General features: G+C 36.5%; 1 protein-coding gene across 1 annotated transcript in view; it reads right to left on the bottom strand.

The window, feature by feature from the left end:
• The window catches only part of LOC149797464 (DNA repair protein RAD50-like), a 212,784-nt gene that overhangs the window by 25,759 nt on the left and 165,136 nt on the right, over window positions 1-21,889 (bottom strand). Inside the window, exons 27-30 of the mRNA XM_089960763.1 lie at window positions 18,535-18,708; window positions 12,047-12,172; window positions 6,350-6,402; window positions 3,910-3,995 (exon numbers count right to left, since the gene is read on the bottom strand). Coding sequence (XP_089816889.1) covers window positions 3,910-3,995; window positions 6,350-6,402; window positions 12,047-12,172; window positions 18,535-18,708 — 439 coding nt within the window. The remainder of the gene's footprint in view (window positions 1-3,909; window positions 3,996-6,349; window positions 6,403-12,046; window positions 12,173-18,534; window positions 18,709-21,889) is intronic.

Genomic DNA, 21,889 nt, shown 5'->3' with positions numbered 1-21,889 from the left:
ACAATCAGTATAGAAAAGGAAATGTGGTGGAAATCATTGTCCATGCCATTTTTATGAGATTTAGCAAGACTCTATCATTCAAAAGAAAGCAGTGTGTTTTTAATTACCCTGGAACCAAGCCATACATTGATCATGCTGACTAAAGAATTCAGAAACCACCTCTATGCAGAGATGTAAAGTGCAGGATTTCTTCAAGTCCCAGCTCTCCACATTCTTTCGTTCAGTACATTCTATGAGTACTGCAAACTTGAGTGAATTCTCATGAAGGTGAAGCACTTTGATGTTTTTATAAAAAAAAAAAATAGAAATTTACATCTCGTTTCATTTTGAAGAAAAGAGACTTTCTGAGCCACTTAAGAGCATTGATCAAAATGATTTAAAAGAATTTAGGAAGACAGAATAAAAATATTAATATTTCAAGAAGTCTTCAAAAGTAGCAAGAAGCAAATATAAACTATGGTATGATTTAAATGTGTGCAACACTTCTTGGGCGCAGGCACTTAAGTTGGTGAAAACTGTCAACAATAACTAAGCAGTAACATGGACAAAAGTTTTCTCTTTTGTAAGCAGCAGATTTCATCCAAAAAGAACTTTTCACAGAACTTAAGAAAGTGTGGCAGATTTATGCAGAAACTTGCAGAGAAGAATATGCAAGTTTAAAGTTATATATTGTTCCTTGCCATCTGTAAAAGAGTAGTGACACTAGGGACTTTTTGACTTTTGACTGCAAGAGATTACCTGTGGTCATTGTTTAGAAACTGTTACCATATGGACAAGTTGGACTTGTGATAAACTGAATTAGTGGTGTTAAACAGTCTAAACTTGGATGATCTTGAGTGGCCAACACATCAGCATGACTTCAATAAAATTACACTAACAAAAATGGATCAGTGCTTTAAAGCAGCACTTGGTTTTGCTACATCAGAAAATGACCAACATATTTTAAAATTGATTTTAACAAAATTAACCAGTGTATGGGTGGGTGTCCCCCTCCCGATTTCACTTCCATGGGCAAAAAGGGTACAAACTGCATCTATGGGAGGGTGGTACAATTTCAAACTGTCTCCCCACAAGCCCCATACATTTTAATGGAATAGCCCTAATAAATAATTATAAAGTCTGGAACAAATACCGCTATAACTGAAGGTCATCAACATAAGCATACCAACATGCATACTAAATTTAATGTCTACCTAATCTTTTTTGTTGTGCTAACAAAGTTTTGCCTAAAAAACAACCCAGGCTTGAAGGTTACATCAGAACCATTTTCAATTAGAGCCAACATGATATAGGCTAAAACAAAACCATTTTCAATTAGGGCCAACAGGATGTAGGCTAAATCAGAACCATTTTCAATTAGGGCCAACAGGATATAGGTTAAATCAGAACCATTTTTAATTAGGGCCAACATGATATAGGTTAAATCAGAATCATTTTCAATTAGGGCCAACAGGATATAGGCTAAATCAAAACCATTTTCAATCAGGGCCAAAAGGATATAGGTTAAATCAGAACCATTTTCAATTAGGGCCAACATGATATAGGTTAAATCAAAACCATTTTCAATTAGGGCCAACAGGATATAGGTTAAATCAGAATAATTTTCAATTAGGGCCAACAGGATATAGGCTAAATCAAAACCATTTTTAATCAGGGCCAACAGGATGTAGGTTAAATCAGAACCATTTTCCATTACGGCCAACAGGATATAGGTTAAATCAGAATCATTTTTAATTAGGGCCAACAGGATATAGGCTAAATCAAAACCATTTTTAATCAGGGCCAACATGATAAAGTTAAATCAGAACCATTTTCAATTTGGGCCAACAGGATGTAGGCTAAATCAAAACCATTTTCAATTAGGGCCAACAGGATGTAGGTTAAATCAGAACCATTTTCAATTAGGGCCAACAGGATGTAGGCTAAATCAAAACCATTTTCAATTAGGGCCAACATGATGTTGGCTAAATCAATTAGGGCCAACAGGATGTAGGTTAAATCAGAACCATTTTCAATTAGGACCAACAGGATGTACATTAAATCAGAACCATTTCAGAGCCAACATAATATCATAGGAGGTCTTTTAATTAATACCCTTATCAATATGGAAGTGAAATAACAAGATTTTCATGTTGGTTGCTATGAAGACAAGTCGGATAACTTATGGTATGTAATTCAGAAAGGCACATGACATGAACTGCCCTGGTGCTAAATCACTCATCTTGCCCTGCCATAAAACACCAAACACCTTGGTTGCATGGGTGCACTGGCAACAGAGATGCATCCAATTTCTCGAATCTAACATGGCAGTATCCAAACATTTAACCTTCAACACAAAGTTTCAATAAAGTCGCTAAAGCATAAAATGTTGTCAGTGAGACCTCTTTTGGCAATGAGGGTGCAATTTTAAAAAGTTGCATGATTATAGACAAAATGGTATGGATACCTCTAAAATGTGATCAGGAAAATGAAGAAACTGAAACCTGAGCTAGTCATTATGAAATGTAGGTCACAGGAGCCTTCTTTTAATGTAAGAGTGTGACACTAATAGAGATGCATACACTCATCTACTTGAATAATTCTAAAGTTTGAGTACTTACCAAGATGCATCCTTTCATGATTCCAGGTAAAACAGTATGCATACAGGGTACAAAACACTCAGATACATAAAAATAAGGCAGATTCATGTATAAAGTTGGTACCCATGGCACCCAGTCGATAGATGTCAAAAAAGTCACTACAAATTGTTGCATATTAAGAAAAAATGATTGAGATGCAGTGAAGCTGTACACATGTATATGGTTTTATAGCTATGGATGCTGATGCTGGGGGTAGTAAAATGGCCTTAGTTTGGCACAATTTTCATTTATGACCAACCAGACATCACGAGAAGTCTTTAAGTGTTACGGTGAAAACCTCACGTTGATACAACCAGGAGTATCAATAAAATATTCAAGATGGCTACTATGATACCAGTTATAGATGTCCAAGCTGCATCATTTTCAATGAGATCAAACAATCTTAGAATTAATATAAGTGTAAACGTTTTTTGGCAATTCTCTAAGTAGTTTAGAAGTAGCATTAAAAAAACTGGTGTGTAATGGATGATGGCTGAAAGACCGTCACGTAAGTTCTTCATGTCTATGACCAGCAGAGTTTTAAAAAAAATCAATAAATATGCATGACAATAAAATCAGGTCATCCACATATGTAAAATTACCTACATAATCTCATCTGCCTAAGTCAAGGTGTTTTTGCATTATACATGTTAAACCAAAACCAAATTTGTTAAAACAAAGACCATAGACCATTAAAAAAAATCATCCAAGTGTCATACAAATTTAATCAACTCATTTACACATGGACAGAATCATGTTTACCACATTGCATCTGTCTAAGCTAAGTACTTTTGTCAGGACAGAGAGACAACAAATCATGATCAGCAGCAGCATTACAAAGAAGTCCTGTTTGCGTGAGTTCGAATCTCAGCTTCGACTAATGTTGGTACATGAGAAAGCCTGCCAGTAGCTTCTCATGGGTCAGTGGTTCTTCCCGGGGTTTTCCAGGGTTCTTCCTCCACCAATTATACTGGCCGCCATCTATTGCCTATCTTTTGCTGAAAAATGGTGTTAAACCCTATAACAACAACAACAAAGAGGTCTGCACCATAGCAGAATTTGGCATGCACATTTTCTCAGTTATCACTACAACAAAGTAAAGTCTGAAGTATCTATTTCAAATGGTGTAGTAGGATGACATTAGCAATGCACAGATGGAAGATGCATGAAGATAATCCAAATGCTCTAATAGGAAAGATGACATGGTTGATATTCTAATTAGACTATTTCTGTATGTTCAATTAACTCTGTATATGATACAACAGAAACATGCATAGAAAGACATACATACCATTTCCTCTGTATGTATTCCTCCAGAGGTCCCTGATAATCTTATTTATTTCTGCCATTTTTAAATTGTGATAGTTCATTATTGCACTGCAAGGTAGAAAAATTATGTTTTAAAAAAAAATAAAACATGTAAATTATGGATTAAAAATAATAATCAAAGTTTACCTAACAACCTTGCATCAATATGGTGCCTGAAAACTTCCAAGTTCATTACTAATTAATATAAGCTATTATAATTAACATCATATTTTGGTCAACTAACTTTATAAAATGTGAAAAATCACATTGTTAAGAGTTAAGCAAAGTGTAGAAAAAAATCCACCTGCCTTTATTTTGCTTCAATTACTGGAGAGGGCATATTTATGTATTATCATGCATACAGCTCTCCCTTATTATAATACACTTTTTGATAACTTGATTCATATGTAAGGCAGCATTACTATGGACTCCATGCGTAAAATGAAACCATTGTATGGCAATATGGGTTCAAAAGAAACATGAAATTTACTGTTATATCTTTATTTCCTTCTTAAATTACTATTATCTAACAAATTTTGAGCATTTCCGCTATACCACTGTTCAGTATACAATGTCGTTATCCACTATACCATTGTTTAGTATACAATGTTGTATCCACTATACCATTGTTTAGTATACAATGTTGTATTCACTAAACCATGGTTTGGAACATAACACTGTAGTCACTATAATGTAGTTCCATGCATAAAGCACTGGGTCATTATGGACCACAATTACCGTGTTATAATGAGGGTTTGCCATATAGTGTTGATAACTCTGATCTACATATCAAAATGCACAGAATCTAAATTATGTAATCCAAAATAAAATATGTATTTTCCATACACACTCTTTTCCCACTGATACTGTATGTTAGAATTTCCAAAAATATTATTTTGAGTAGGAAATTACTTGTAAACTTCATCCTTTTTGAGCAAATTAATTAAAATTTAAACTATAACTACCCAACTCTATTTTAAGCACTTTATACCTACTAAAAGAGATTCAAATTTCCCTTCAACTGGCCAATAATTTTAATGTTTAAGTATTAAGGCAAACTTGCTATAATTGATTTTAATTAGCTTTACAAATACATAATTCAACTGTCTCCTTTGTTTCAATTTCTCAGGACTGAAACCTGACACCATAGCATTTGAACAGCTGCTGATAAATACCGTATTCCTCCAAATCTCAGACCTCTACATTAACAGTGACTGTAGAGTTAGTTACTCCTCTATCCTAGACATACTATCATTAAATTAATGGAGAGAATTTAGAAAATTTATACACAGATATATCGTCTCTTCTAAAACTTATATAAATACCATAACACTTGAAATAACTATATTTAGCCCTATAATATTACTCTGTTCCTTATCTGTTTATGAGCAGCGTTCTGTGCTGAGAACCCCCTTTCAGAGTCTGAAGGGGCATATGCATATCTCAGCATAGCCTGCTTTACCAAGTTGGAAACTGTTCTTTATGTCTGTTATGAGGAAATTTTTGCAGATTAGATGTATTGCCTCACTGATATCTGCTGAAAAATGCGTGTTATCTGGTGACTCAGCATATCCTTTGAGTTGATATCCTAAAATTCAAATGCCAAATTCCAACATGAGATTTTTCCCCTCATAATTTTTTAAAATATTATACAACATTCCATTTTGGTGTTGTGTTGCAAATCATATGCAATGTAAGAGTGAAGATTTCTGAAACTTTGCACCACATTTTGGTTTCTCTTTTACCAATTCTTCTAGCCCAAAATCTGACCGAGTTTTAGAATTATTGTCCTTCAATTAGTGAGAGAAACACCACTTCATCCTTCCCTTTTTTCACTATGCTATTCACTTCGCACAGTCACACAAGCACTGACTTGAAGTTGAAAGAAAAAATCGGTAACTTTTAGCCTAGCCATTAACTATAAGCACACCTACTAGAAAGGGACCAGAGTTGTGAATGCACAAATGAGATGAAAGTTCATCTATTGCAGAACCCCTTTAGTAAAAATATTTTTCCACCATAAATAATTAGTGGGATTTCCAAGCATCCTTTTGCATGAACCTACATCTTCATACTTAGGAATGGACAGACGTATTTTAAATGAATAATAATGATGTCCATTTTTTGTTTCATTTTAGATTTCCTAGTATTTTTTGTGCACCTGTATGCCCTGATTTTTGCACTTACGTTTCCTGGCAGCATATATGCAACTGATTGAAAATGATACTGACACCATAACATCCCCTCCCCAAGTTCATTTCTCTTATTTCCTGTTCTGAAGTTCTAAGATATCTTCATTCATTTCTAGCTCACATGCTAACTGATGAACCTATTCCTTGCTATCCTCAAAAGGTGCTCAACATATTTACTGCTCTCCTTAATAAGTGCTCAGATTAGTGTACATCCTGAAGCATTCAACTTACGTATCTAGTGCTCTGTAATACTTCTGCAAGTCACCATTGGCCATCTCTGTTGTCTTGTACATTCAAAGAGAAAGTATAATCTCAGTTATCATACATGTCATGACACTTGATGCAGCTTGGTTAATGAAAATTTACAGTCAAACCAACTTGTTTCGACCTCACTTATCTCAATAACCCGTTTATGTTGAACATTTCGATCCAGTCCTTAATAAATTTGTACTTTCTGATGCTAATATTTCCCTACTTATCTTAAACTCTGTTAAGTTGATAACCCCATTATGTTGGGTATAGGTTTCTGTCCAAAGTAAAATGTAGACCTGCTTATTTCAATGAAACAATTAATACATATGGTCAGCACTGGCGATACTTTCCACAAACAATTTCATTTTTTTTATACATTCAGCCATTTCACTGTAGTTTCCTCATCCACATGTACATAATTAGAAAATTCTTCACAAGCAATGCTGATGGAGTCTGCAATCTCATTCTCATCAGCCAATGATTCAAGTCATTCTGATTGAGACAATGAAATTTGATCAAGTGTTGCATTTTCCATCATTATCAGTGATAGGAACAAATTTATTTTGTCACGCAAGTTTAATTTTTTGCAGGTTAATCATAATTATATGCATTACTCTATTCTGGAATTCATGCATGGTTTAAAATAGTACAAGTTTTATTTATGCTTAATTAATAAAAAGAAAACAAAAACAACCCAAACAAAAAAACAAAAACAAAAACAAAAAACCCAACAAACATGGTGACAGGTTTTCATTTCCCTACGACTAGCTGCTTTCCCTTAGCAGCCTCATTGAGGAGACACAATTTTCCTCAAATAAGGGTGGTCAGGTTTAGACAAGTTTGTATTTTTTTTCTTTAGGAGTTATGCTACTGGCCCTACCAGATTCAAGGTTTGGCTCTGCGATGCTAAATCTCAAAAGTGAAGTCTCAAGAAGAATGACTCTATGCAAGCCAACAGCTTCTAGTATGTCTCAGATTGAAACACTGCATTCGAATGCAAGGCTTGCAGAGGTGGTTTGAAGCTTCTGAGCAGTAATGTTTGTGATGTGACTCTGATGTGGTGAGATGTCAAAATCTACCAAGTGTATAGCCCACTTCAACCACAAAGCAAGGGATTGAGGGGTGAAATCTTGTGTTTTTAGTTACACTGGAAGGAAAAGGTGTTTGCACATGTAGGACTTTTCTCTGTGCATTTCATGTAGAGCTTGAGATCGTGAACAGGATCTTGCATGGCTACTGTTCTGGACCTGTCTATGAAAGACAGCAAATGAGAGACAATTCTTTGGTTACTGACAGATGGTAACCTATTTTGCTGGAATGTGTCCAATATCATGGGACAGTAAATTCTGCTAGAGATTGGGGCCAACCGTATCTCCTCAAACAGACAGAGAAAAAAAGTCAGACAGTTTAGGGATTGTGGCACACATAAGGATGATGCTGTTGGTAAAGTACCAGTTCCTGAAAATATGCTACTTTACTTTGCAAGCCTTTAGAGTGGAGGGCCTTCTTGCTCTGATAAGAGCCAACCATGTAGAAAAAGAGGACGGTCTGTGCAGGGAAGGACCAACCATGACCTTGGTGTTGGAGATTTGGATTGGATGGAATCTTCATGGGCATATCTCTCGCTAGAACGAGCGGATCAGTGACCTATGACTTGTCCCATCTTGCCATTCTGATACTGTAACTTCTGGACTATTCTCAGTTCCAGCACTATGGGTGGGGAGGAAAATGCCCACAACCCCTCTCAAATGATTGACAGTGCCCAAGCTTTTGGGACTGGAACTGGAGAGACAGGTTGGTAGCTTGTGATTCCACCTCTTCTTAAAAGAGGTCAATCATCGGATGCCCTCAACATGCACAAATATGAATGATGACCAACTGATGGAGAGACACTGCTGTGGGAAGGACTTGACCTCTTCTGGATGGAGCGTCGGTCAAGACACTGAGTTTGCCAGGAATGTACGGAGATTGTCGCACCAACGTAGAAATTGTCAAGTCAGAACACACAGGTTGGGTTATTTGGTGCCTCCCTGTTTGACAAAAGTCATCACCACAGAGTTGTCTGACCTAATGTTTGCTTTCTGAGAAAGAAAACAGCCGTGAATTAAACCCTGGGATTATGGTCTTTGTACAAGCTTCACAGTCTTTTAATTTTAATGAGTAACCGTGTCTCCTGTTGTAGACATGATGAGGGGAGAAGGAAGGGATTGCTGATGAACAAAACCCAAAGCCCCTCCAAATGACCTGGATCACCCCCACCCCTGTTCAGAGAGAAGAGGGAGATCCAGTGAGCTCAACATACAGTTTCTTACCATTTCTGTATGACTACTTCCAAGGGATCAATATTGGTGCACATGTGACTGAGAAGATCCCCTGTCCTGAGGCCACTTAATATCCCTTCACACTGGCAGGGGCTGAGTGGTTTCAAATGCCTGTGTGGGTTGAGTGGCAAGGTGGAGCTGTGCTGCCTGCCTCCGAACTTCTTCTGTTCTTCCTCTAGAGTAACAGTGATCCAAATAAGGTTGTCCAGAAAAGGAGGGTCTGACAAGGTTTGAAAGTCAAGGATCACAGACATGCGACATGTCATATCAGGAGTAAATTGGCCAAACCCAACAAAGTATTGTCCATGGGTTACTGAGCAGCCACTGTCAATGACCCTAACAATCCTGACCTTTGCCTACCATGCATAGCTATTGCCGAGTGTCTCCATTGAGTGTGAAAAGTGCCTATGAGCCCAAATCCAACAATGAAGAAGGTGCAACGACATCCCAAACCAGCTCTGATGGGCATGGAGCACATCTGTCCACCTTATACAACAGATGAGCAAATAGATGAACAGCTGCTATATTCTTGTCAAGTACTGGAAAATCAATACTGAACGTGTCTGTCACCTTAGTCTATCCAATTGAGGAAGGAATCAGAAGGACCTCTTCCTCTTCGCTGAAATCTACAAATTCTTTAGAGTAGTGGTAGGGGTGGAGGGCATTGTGAAGTAGCCAACACCCTATAAATGTCCCTGATGGCAGCTTGAAAGCTAAACTTCATGGTCAGACTTGAGTAAAATATGAAGGATGATGGATTGAAGGAGTTCCGTCGCACTCACTGTACGTAGAGGCCCAAATAGGTATATGTGCAGCTCTGGAGAAGACATACCAGGTGGTATGATGACTCAATTCCATATCTATGAAAACATCACAAGCTCTCCCTTGTGGACAAGCAGTGAATATACATAAGTCTGATTTTGTTGTTGTTGTAGGGTTTAACGCCATTTTTCAGCACACGATAGGCTATACATGGGAGCCAGTATTAATGGTGGAGGAAGAACCCGGGAAATGCCTGGAAAGAACCACCGACCCTAGAGAAGTTACTGGCAAGCTTTCTCACATACCCACGTTGGCCGAATCCGAGACTCTTACCCATGCAGACAGAGGTGAGATGGCAGTGATCCGTAACGGAGAGCGCTTTAGACCACTCGGCCACTCGGGGCCCCCCATAAGTCTGACACATCTGGCTGGTTTGTCTGGTGAATGGCTTGCCTGGAAGTTGTCGTTATAAAAGACGGTTCTGCTATCACTGGTACCAGCGCTCCAAAGGCTGGGCTGGACCAAAAGATTTCTCACTGAAATCTCTGTCATAGAAAAGGCCTGTTGCCTGTGGTATGGTTAGGTGGACGGATAAGTTAATAAGATCCCCATAAATCATAGCTGGCTGGACTGATAAAATTAAAAGGTTCCCATGTTAGAACGACCGGTTGGCCAGCGATGATGCACTTTTATTATGCATTAGATCCTATAGATCCAGTACAAACCCCCACATGTCCTGAAAAATCAGATAAAAAGAAATATATTTTCGATGTATTAGACATTATAAGAAGTTTCCCAGTGAAAACCAAATGACAATATTACTTTTTCTTCTTCAAAAGCAATAGCAATAACCTGATTTTTAAGATGGCTACTATGGTGGCTATATTAGTAATCAGACTTCTACCATTTTTGTTTAGGATCAATAAGATATCCTAGGAAGTCTTTCAGCAAAAATCATCTTAATATGACCAGCCATTCATAGGGAGCAACAAGATTTTCAAAATGGCTGTTGTGACGACCATATTGGACATCATATTGGCACCATTTTCATTCTGGACCAACATAACATCATAAGACTGAAGTCTTCTGGTGAAAACTCCATGTTGATATGACAATCTGTTCAAGAGGTGTAGCAATAAAAAGATTTTCAAAATGTCTTAGAGTTAGATAGACCAGCAATGGGTGTGTAAAGTTTCATGGCAACCCTCAAAGTAGCTTAGGAGTAGTAATAACCATCTTGTGCTAACTGACCATCTATGACAACTGATGTACAACAGGTAACTGAGCAACTGACATCTTCACTAACCAAGGATGCAATGTGTTAACCCTATCTACACCTTGGCAGATCATTCAGATATTTCTGTGCTTCGGGTCTGTGAATTTCATTCGATGTGGCATCATCAAGATCAAGTTGTCCAAACACTGTTTCCATAAGATCGAGACAAGCGGAGCTTACAACTAGAACAGACTCATAAATAAGCAATTTTCCACTGCCGGTCCGTGTTTGTACAAATACATCCTTTCCCTCAAATACATCTGTAATGGCTTCTCTCTTGTATATTGTCATACTTTCGATGTTACACTTACAGAGTATCCTTTTGAAGTCAATTGCCTGCACTATTTTCAGCTGACATACAATGCACCACTGTTATGCTATTGGTTAGAGAGATAAATGACTCATAAAGTCCAATAGATGTCACTAGGACAAAGCACTGAAATATCTGTATGATCTGCCAAGGTGTATGGTATGGTTAACACAATAGAACCTTGGCTAGCAAAGATGAACAACTGAGCTAAAAATACAAATACAATTACCAGTGATGATATCCAAACATCAGTAACAGTTATTCATGTTTACCTCAGCATGAACAATATCATGGCTTGTAATGCGTTAAGTTTTTGTTGTCAATGTAAAGATCATCTTGGATTATCATGCAAAAGATCATCCTGGATTATCATGTAAAGATCATCTTGGATTATCATGCAAAAGATCATCCTGGATTATCATGCAAAAGGGCTCTTGAACATGGAAATTAAGTGGCAGCTTGAAAGCATTTGATTTTCACGTCCATGAATGCATCTGCTCTTGGAACTTTCTTTAAAAAAATGAAATCAATTTATTTGCATTAATTCTGCATTTCATTTGTGTTTATTCTTCAATTATTTTCTATTTCATCTTCATTTGTTCCTTCAAAAGAATGTTATGGTGAACTGCTTTTCTGTGCTAAATGTGTCACTTATACAAAGTAACAGCTCCCAAGGCAAAATTTTGTAGAATTTCCCTACTTGCACTAATTGCATGAATTTCCTGGACCAGCTGCATAGGGATGATCAACAATAAGAAGGGTTATGCAAAAAAATATATGCTGCCGAAAATCAGGAACTTTTTATAAAATCTTAAAGATCATGACACTGACTTCACCACCCTCGCTTCAAATGTCATACCTATATTTAACCTATGCTTCACTAATGAGACATGAACATTACATGTCCCAAACTTTTATGTGTAAAAAATTGTACCTACTTTTTAGCAAAGTATAACTGGATGTTATGCTATTCAATGTTTTAAAGACATTATCAAGATCAATGTTACCCTAAATTCTATCATCTTGTTCCTGTACTTCTCTGCAGCCCCTGTGTACATGTCAGATTGAAGCTCTTTCTTAACAGCCTTTATTTGGTCCTCAAACCCTCGCTGTCGACCTTCTGCTACATGACGCTACAAACATACATGTACAACTTTTATTCATAACCATATGATCGATGGTTGATCTAGGTTCAATAGGGATATTAAATCGGTATTTCCACATCAAAGACATGGACTGGAACTACTCTGGTATTTTCTCCGACCTCCACTTGTTGATATTCTTAGATGCACCAAACTGAACTTTAAAAACTCCAGTAAAAGCAGACCTGTGTAACAGTGTTTTGTTCTGAATCAGGGGAAAGAACTTATGTGATATGGCTTATACAAACCTCTCTGACAGCCTTTACATATTATTGGATCAAACTCGTTCTTTAAGTCAATTTGGAATAAAACAATTAGTTTTGTGTATTAATCTATAAACTGAGAACTTGAAACAATATCTTAAAGAGAATACCATAGCCTGCATTTCAAGACCATCGAGACTTTAAAACTGAAACTGTTTAATATTCTATGCTTTGAGAGAAAAAGGCGATGCTCTTAGTCCAATCTATTATGAATTCAAGAATGTATGGATGTTAATGTCTAATTTTTCACAAAATAACCACCCTACAATATCTTAAATAGAAGGCCATGACCTGCATTTCAAGACCATTAACAAACCATTGACAAAACTTTTAACCAAAACCATAACAAACTATTGACAATGATCTAGAGCATTATAACTTACTTAAGCACATGACAACTCATAGCAATTTTATTTCTTTTCACACTGTGCTTTATTCTGAGTCCATGTCTAGGCTATGACATTTTGGGTCATATGAGATCAGCCACAACTGTAGCTGCAGTTGGTGTAAAGGACCAATTTTTGATCCAGACAATATAACACTGGTCATCTTCATATAATACGCAATACATCATTGTTGACTGTAACATAATTCGGTTGGCTCAAGTAGTTTTATACACCCATTCCCTGTTATGTGCTTCTTTCTACGCCATTTGTCCTAAAGAATTTTCACCTTTGAGTTGCATCTTGGGCATTTTCTTTTTGATAATTTACAACTGTTAGCAGTTTGTTATGATGCATGATCTTTTCAGGATTGGCCTGGCCCTTTTTTCTAGCTTCTGCACACTCATTCCATACAACTTTTACATTGCTTGTTGTCGGCTGTTAGGGGCTCTCATTTGATATATTAAAATAACAAATTCATTTTGGTATTTTTCCCCAATTAGATTCTCATATTCTCAGTTAATAATATTACTGCAATACCTGTTTCATACATTTATCTTACTGTTTTAAATAGGGAATCATCCTCTTTCCCCCTCCTTGATCTGGTGAATTCTGTGATCAGCACAGACTATGCAAGTCTTATAGAATGAATCAACCCAGGTGATTAGTTTTTGTTAGGATATATATAAAATCAGAATACATTCTTTATGCTGGGATCAGCCCAGTATACACTCTTATGCTGGGATCATCTTAGCACAGAGTCTACTTAATATGGGACCAGGTCCGAATACAATTTTATTCTGGGAACAGCTTAGCACAAGTTCTACTTAAGCTGGGTTCAGTCCAAAATGCATTTTAATGCTGGAATCTGCTCAGGGATTAACCCAGAATACACTCTTACACAGAGACCAGCCTGGCACAGATTTACTTAAGCTGGGATCAACACAGAATACACTTTTATACTGGGTTCAGCCTATCACAGATTTACATAAGCTGGGATCAACACAGAATACACTTTTATACTGGGTTCAGCCTAGCACAGATTTACTTAAGCTGGGATCAACACAGAATACACTTTTATACTGAGTTCAGCCTAGCATAGATTGGGAATCCTCATTCTTCTTAACAATGTATCATTCAGATTCTAGCCCATAAGTAGCTCCCACAGAGTGAGCCAATCTTTTTTTTCTTGGGGGTGGGTAAGTAGTAAAGTAACTGTTTACATTTTTTCTTTTCTTTACTTTTTTCTCTTTCTATTTAACATATTTTGAATTTGGTGGAATATTTGTAATGAGGAATAAAGACATACTGTAAATTGAGACACAGAATGGAATATAGTCATGTCACCTTAATATCCTAACATGGCATGTACAAAACATGTCTTCTTACAAGTCTATAGTTTGTTGTGTATAAAATCATGTTCTGTAGCAGTAGCTAAGAAACTACTTTTAAGTAATGTTCCTAAGATGTAATCTCATTGATTTAGGTCTGGTGTGTGACCCAATTTCATCTGTAGTCTCAGCGATTTAGGTTTGGTGTTTGACCCAGTTTCATCTGTAGTCAGTGATTTAGGTTTGGTGTGTGATCCAATTTCATCTGTAGTCTCAGCGATTTAGGTTTGGTGTTTGACCCAATTTCATCTGTAGTCTCAGTGATTTAGGTTTGGTGTGTGACCCAATTTCATCTGTAGTCTCAGTGATTTAGGTTTGGTGTGTGACCTAATTTCATCTAAAAATGCACAGTTAGAGTAATTTTGGTGGCAAATGATACAGAGTATCAATCTCTCAAAATATGTCCTCAAATTGAGACTTTTCATTTTTTTGCTAATGATATTTCTGACAGTATTGTAAGAGAGGTTGATAACATACAACTGTTGGAAAAGCCTCTAGTTTTAAAGCTGAACAGATTAATTCATTTTATTATTTTGAAAAATGAGTTGAAGAATTCCTGAAATTTGAGGAAATCCTAGATACTTCCTCAATGACAAGGACAAATTTCAGGAAAATGCAGATGTTATAGCCATATTTTAATCCTTCCTTAATGCCTGTTCAATGTTCAGTGAAAAAAATCATAATTTCAAACAACATAATTGGCGTTACGGACATTGTTTTAAAAATGGTTTGATTAATGTTTTAATTTGAAAATTCCTTACTGTCAACAGCTATTAATGCGCTGTACAGTATTAGTATCCCCTGATCTGGAATACAGCTCTCCCCCAATATAATGCACCTTGTTATAACATCATTCTGGACGTACCATGGTTCTATTATGGACCCATACCCAAAATCATACCAATAAATAATAAAGGTTAAAGGAAAACAAGGTGAAACAGTCTTATATCTTCATTTCCTTTTCAAAACAACTATTTAAAATGTTTTTGACATACCACAGTTCTGTATATTACTAGTATCATTTCATACTTTCAAAGATATCGTGGTTCAGTATAATGCCTTATTATATGCTGTGTTTTTCTCTCTCTTAACTTTGCATTGTTAGAAATGAGAATTATTTGTCTATAATGCACCGCTTCATACTGAATGACACATGACTAAAAGCAGTAATGTGTGTTTGGAACTACTTTTGATTTGTTTATTGTAAACAAACAATGTAGCTGACGCTGAGATTTTTTAGTTGTCTGTGAAAGAACTAAACTGGCTGTTTGGTCCATTTGAAGGTAGAGATGATAAGCTGACAGTGTGGATGAGTTCACTGAGTCACAAAAGAAACTTTCAAATAAGCACACAAATGAACATGATGTCCGCAATGTCCACAAAAAAGTACAAGATACTCAGTTTTGAAAATACCATTCTGATCATTTCAACAGTTATTTTGGAGAAATGTTCATAGCATTTAACAAATCAAATGGTTCAGACTAAAACATGTGCTCTCAAGTGTCTATAAAAATAGCACAGAATGCATATTAACCCTTTTCCTCATGCAAGCGACCTTGGACGCCTCTACTCCATTCGCATGGAAGCGCCTTTTGACGCCTTTACTCCATTCACATGGAAGTGCCTTTTGATGCCTGCTGTAAACATCAACCATTTTAAGCCGGTTTTTGTAGTGCCACCTTCAGGGAAAACCCCCTATTAGATACTACTTTCATTTCTGCGAATGAAAATTATGTCAAATCACGTGGTCACTGTTTACGTTCTGGTCGATATCTGCTATTTAAAGTAACTGGGTCGTAATCTCCACTCTCCAAAATGAAGGTCGCAGATTTCATTCATTACTTACAAAGTTTTCACGATTAGAATCATAACTATGAAAGATTCAATAACTTAGGTAAAGGCTCTGATATTGATGCAGGCAGCAATTAGTTTTTATAAATTATCAAATTCAGATGACTTAGGGATGTAGACGCAGACAAAAAACTTTCAAGCATGAGAAATGGCAGCTACAGCTGGTCATGCGGCCTCATTGACATGACGGTGAACGAGTTCTCTCAAGATTTTAAAGCACATAAAAAATTCTTCCGTGAAAAATAATTACACAGCTACAACAATCGGACTTTACTCTTAAATTTCTCCACACACAATACCAAAAATGTGTACCAAAAATGTAAAATGGTGCAAATTGCTGTTAAACGTAATATACACTACACTGCTTAACAGTTAACAGGCAGGCCTTTGCATATGGAGTTGAACAGGTAACAGGTGTTCTATTTATAGTGCGCTGCACTTTGTAACTATGCTCTATGAGGTAAAGGGTTAAGGCCGAGGGCTATCCCATCTTCCTGAGAGATACCCCCATTTTACAAGTCAGTCGAAACACTATATTCGAAGAAAAAAAAATCAACTGAGGAAGGCAGATATTTGGCAGGAAACCAAGATCATCAGATCCAATAAACCTAGATCTCTAAGAAGTCTTATTTCCACTGGCAAAATGAGCTGTCACAGCAGATGCCTGGCAATTTTTGCCCCATTTTACTTTTTTGAGACACTGTTTGGATTTATAGTAGCACAGAAGTCATAGAAGTCATGTAAATAGCTGGGATCCCTCCAACAAAGAGCATACAAGTGACAGGGTATAAGCACAGAAGTCATGTAAATAGCTGGGATCCCTCCAAGAAAGAGCATACAAGTGACAGGGCATAAGCATAGAAGTCATGTAAATAGCTGGGATCCCTCCAAGAAAGAGCATACAAGTGACAGGGCATAAGCATAGAAGTCATGTAAATAGCTGGGATCCCTCCAAGAAAGAGCATACAAGTGACAGGGCATAAGCATGGTTGGTATTAACAATGACAATAAATATACTTATCTTAATTCATTTTGAATTTCCTCAAACTGTACTTTCTTAGTTATATCTGCTAATCAGAATTACAAGAGTTCCAAAAATTAATAAAAACTGCCTAAATTGTACTGTATTTTTGATATAATTTCCAACAGAAATCACAATCTCCTTACAGCACTCAAAATATAATGAATATGATATTTCCTGGCAAACAATATTTAATCCTCGGTCATTTTAAGAATTTCATATTTTTTTAAAAATCATGTTTTTTCCCACATTATGATTCCAAACGATCAAAGAAAACTGAAACAAATGTGCAACTGCATCAAGGCCAGTCACATATACATCATACGGAATATACACAGCTAATAAATGCAGTCCATCACCAATAGAAAAGCAGAATTTCGTTGGATTGACAGTAAAACAAAATCCATCCATTTGAGACGAACTGAAAATGCTTTTCAACGTACATTCATCCACAGTATGATGCTAAATTTCATTCATAAATATACCACAGTGAATTTTTTTAAAATGAATGACCGAGCAACCAAGTTTAAAGGTCCCTGGGTGGTGTTACGTGCACATCAATACTATGTAATGTTGAACCTACTGTTGTGTATTTACTTTGGAATCAGGCATAATTTCAATTAATTTGTTTCCTGTAGTGGTTTCTTTTTTATTATTCTGCCTTAGGCAGAAAATCAAACTGAGTATATAATAACATGGTTACTACATTTGTATGGGAAAATATGCATTCCTAATATCATACAGTATTACTCTGAAAAAGAAAACTTGTTCAAATTTTCCCATACAAATGCAGTAACCTAATAACAGTATGGCAAATAATGCGGTTGGTGGTAATGGACCCTGACTACCATGATATAACTGGGAAGAGCTGTAATCTGATCACACTTCATTCATCTAAGATCCAAACTCATAGGATACAAGCAAACATAGACTTTTATTGAAATGGTGTGAAAACGACACCCAAAATTAGAGAATAAACTTGACATGAAGACTGAACATACTTTTCAGCCATTTGGAATAAATCCTGAAAAAGTTTCAGCAACCCAGTTTTGTTTCTCAATAATGCATCCATCCAACTTTCAGTGTAAGTTAGATAGTATTTGGTGAGAAGGTATTGTAATTTTGAATCATGTAATGTTTTAAAGCAGTCTTTATTAAATTCTGCAAAGTAGGTCATAGTGATCCAGTTTTAGTGCATAATACATGAAAGGTATGAAAACAATGCTACATGTCAATAGGATATGATGTAGTCAAAGACTGAACAGGAGAATGAATGGACAATGTTAATTATATGAGACTGCCAGATTCTTATGCAGGGGCATAAAGGAACTTGGTGATATTGTAAACATTTTTAAACCTGCCAAATACAACATTTCAAACAATATGAAGTCTAAGAAAAATAAATGCTTTTTGGGGGTGGTATCTAGAAAGTTGTTGACTCTACCTCTTTAGTCAGATCATCCAGCTGCTTCTGAAGCTTGCGGCGTTCCCTCTCAAGATTGGACACATCTAAACCTCCAAGGTGTGCATTGAGATCCAATATTTGGGCATTCATTTTCTCTATCTCCCGGTTCTTGTTACGTAAACTTAGATTATTCTGAAGATCAAGCTCTCTGACCTGCAGGGTAATATTTTTAATTACATATTTGATAATTGGATAGTGACATTTTTTTATTACACATTTCAGAACAAGACATCAAAGCATAAGCATGAGAAAAACTTAAATACAAATATTTGGGGGTGAGTCATATTGCTATATTTGGGGGTGAGTTATATTGCTATATTTGGGGGTAGGTTATATTGCTAAGTGTGACGAAGTGTTGCAGGTAAAAGTTAAGGTTTCATATCCCAGATTAAACATAAAGACTTTCAAGAAAGCAAGGTTTCAAAAGAACACTACATCCTGCCTAAGAATTTTAATATGATGTACTTTCTCTGTACATAACGACTGCTCCAGTGGCCTAGTGGCTAGAGCATCCACCTTGGATGCACAAGGTCGTGGGTTCAATCCTCGGCCAAGTCATACCAAAGACTTATAAAAATGGTACTAACTGCTGCCTCACTAGGCGCTCAGCATTAAGAGATTAGTGTTAGGACTGGTTGGCCTGGTGTCAGGATGATGTGACTGGGTGGGAGGTCATGCTAAATGTCTGCGGCTTGATGCCCCAGTGCTAGACATGCTATAAATTGCCATACTGCAGACATGGTAGCAATATGACTGAAAAATTGTTAAAGCTACATTAAAAATCCAAATATCACACACACACATACAAATATCTGTACATAACAAAAACAAATGGACATGGTTTTGAAGATCTTGTTACCAGGATGATCCCTATTTAATATTACAAGCACTGACCAAGCAGGTACATCTTTTTATGAATCCTTTAAAACATTTAATTAATTTTAAGTAATATAATCCATACTTGATGACAATGTGACATGACAATGTGACATCATTTGTATGAATGATTTGCATGCAATATGATTCTCATCTAAACCAACCAAGTGGTCCCTATGAAAATGCAATACTGTAAAGGTTCCTCTTAGTATTAGATACCGTATTTGCCAGCCTATAAAATTATACTTTTTGATCAGAAAATCTTAACTTCATTTTATACTCCAAATGAACTTATATATGGGTCATGTCATCCAAATCGCTTTATTATATGTCACATAATTTTTTGTATTGAAACAATTTTTCAAAAGTGCAAAAAATAATGTGTAAAAACATATTTCATTTTGGGGAAGAGAACGTGTATGAAAAAATATAAAACTCCATATTGATGATCTGAACCAATTACATCATCAGCATCAAAATTAACTTCTACCAGATGTAACTGCATTAGTAATGTATGTTATTTGTAATAATATACTTTGTTTAAATTTGATACAGGTGCGTTAGAAATGAAACGTTAGAAGATGAATAACCATGACAGAGACAGATACTGCATCACAATTTTCTTACTGTATCTCATGATCAAATCAAAATTATGCCCCATTATGTGAGAGAGAGAGAGAGAGAGAGAGAGAGAGAGAGAGAGAGAGAGAGAGAGAGAGTGAGTGAGAGATGTATTTACCATTGTATGGTAATCTTTCATTGTTCACTTACTTGATGACTGTGATCATACTCGTGTATAAAAGTGCATCACCATATTCCATTTTCAATTAATACCACTTCCATTGTTCAAAAATCATGTGGCTTTGTAGCAGTATGTACATGCAACTTAAATATGCAACAGCTGTAGTCAGATTTTCCAAGGTTAACACCTGTTTAAGGTCAAGATTTGGCAGACCAGATCAGATTACCATAGTGAGGCTACCTATAGGGAAATGAGGCTCACCATGGGTATTATGACTATGGTACCATATAATGAAAGGAAATGCCAGGTGTTACTTGTGTAAATTTCTCAATCTGTGGCATCTTTTGAACTTGCCAATAGGCCTGACAGCTATTTAAAGTAACATGAGCAATGATGAAAAATAACTGCTGCCTAAATACAAGAAGTACACGCACTTGAAAAAAAAAATTCTTATTTGTTGGGTATGGAGAGGTTGTTATACTTGCAATGAAAATTTGACATAATGTGAAATGGTCATTCTTGGGATTTAACATAGTAAATGGTGTCTGTATGGATATAACTATTGTGAATATTCAAACCCTGAAGGAGTATGGTATGTATTTTCACAGTTTACATTTACCATTTGTTATTTTTTCTCTCACTGACAAAAGCTTCAACCTAAACAGGAGCAATAAGGTGAAGAAAAAACTCTCAAAGACCTGGAATCTCTCTCTCTCCTACATATCGAGCCATATTTTATTTTGATCATGTGTGCATGAAGAAAATGCGACTGAATAAATACACTGGTCAACAGTGAAATCATTACTGACTTGAAAAGGCCCTAATCTGTAGTATTTTGGTGTGCCGAACACGAATATAACCGTGAAAAATTTGTATTGGCTCTCGTTTTGAAGATATTCATATACCTCATTTTCTATGTTTCACTGTGTAAATTTCTCCAGTAGGACTGCAGCAACATCCGGAATAATGATGTAACATTGCATAATACCATCATGCTCACATCATCCACAGTTGATTGCATCATTTTCTGATGCAATGCAGTACTAATGCCATGCGGCTGCTGAAGTAAGTTGACGTCAGCAGTGTACTATACATGTGTAGGCCTATTATACTAATGCCAGGCGGCTGCTGAAGCTGACGTAAGCAGTGTACTATATAAAGCCCAATCAGATAGGTTCAGCATTTAAAATATTTTAGACGTTGTGCGAGACAGTTCAAGCTACTGTTACATAAAACTTATTATTTTATCCATTTACGTACAATAAAGAACAGTAATGCCTCGAAAGTGTGTTAATACCGCGGACAATTTTTGCTATATTTGTGGGGAAGTGACATTTGCCAACCAGAAGAAAAGTATCAATTCTCAAGTGAAGAAGGCATATCATCTTTACTTCGGATGCAAGGTTGGTGACCAAGACAAGCCTTGGGCTCCGCATATATGCTGTGCTACATGTACAACACAGCTTTCACAGTGGTTGAATTGCAAAAGGTCATCAATGCCGTTTGCAGTCCCAATGGTGTGGAGAGAGCCAAGCAACCACCTAAATGACTGTTACTTCTGCTTGGTTCCTCCTCTTTCCGGCGGAATAACGAAGCGAAAGAAGTCGAGAATAGTCTACCCAAACATTCCGTCTGCATTGAGACCAGTTCCACATGGTGAGGGACTTCCTATTCCAGAACCTCTAGCAGAATATTCTCTTGATTCATCTGGCGAAG

The sequence above is a fragment of the Sinohyriopsis cumingii genome, chromosome 6 (genome assembly GCF_028554795.1).
Source record: "Sinohyriopsis cumingii isolate HCF-2022 chromosome 6, ASM2855479v2, whole genome shotgun sequence".
NCBI lineage: Eukaryota > Metazoa > Mollusca > Bivalvia > Unionida > Unionidae > Sinohyriopsis > Sinohyriopsis cumingii.
Note: the sequence above shows the minus strand (reverse complement) of the source record. Positions and strands in the feature narration are given on the sequence as shown.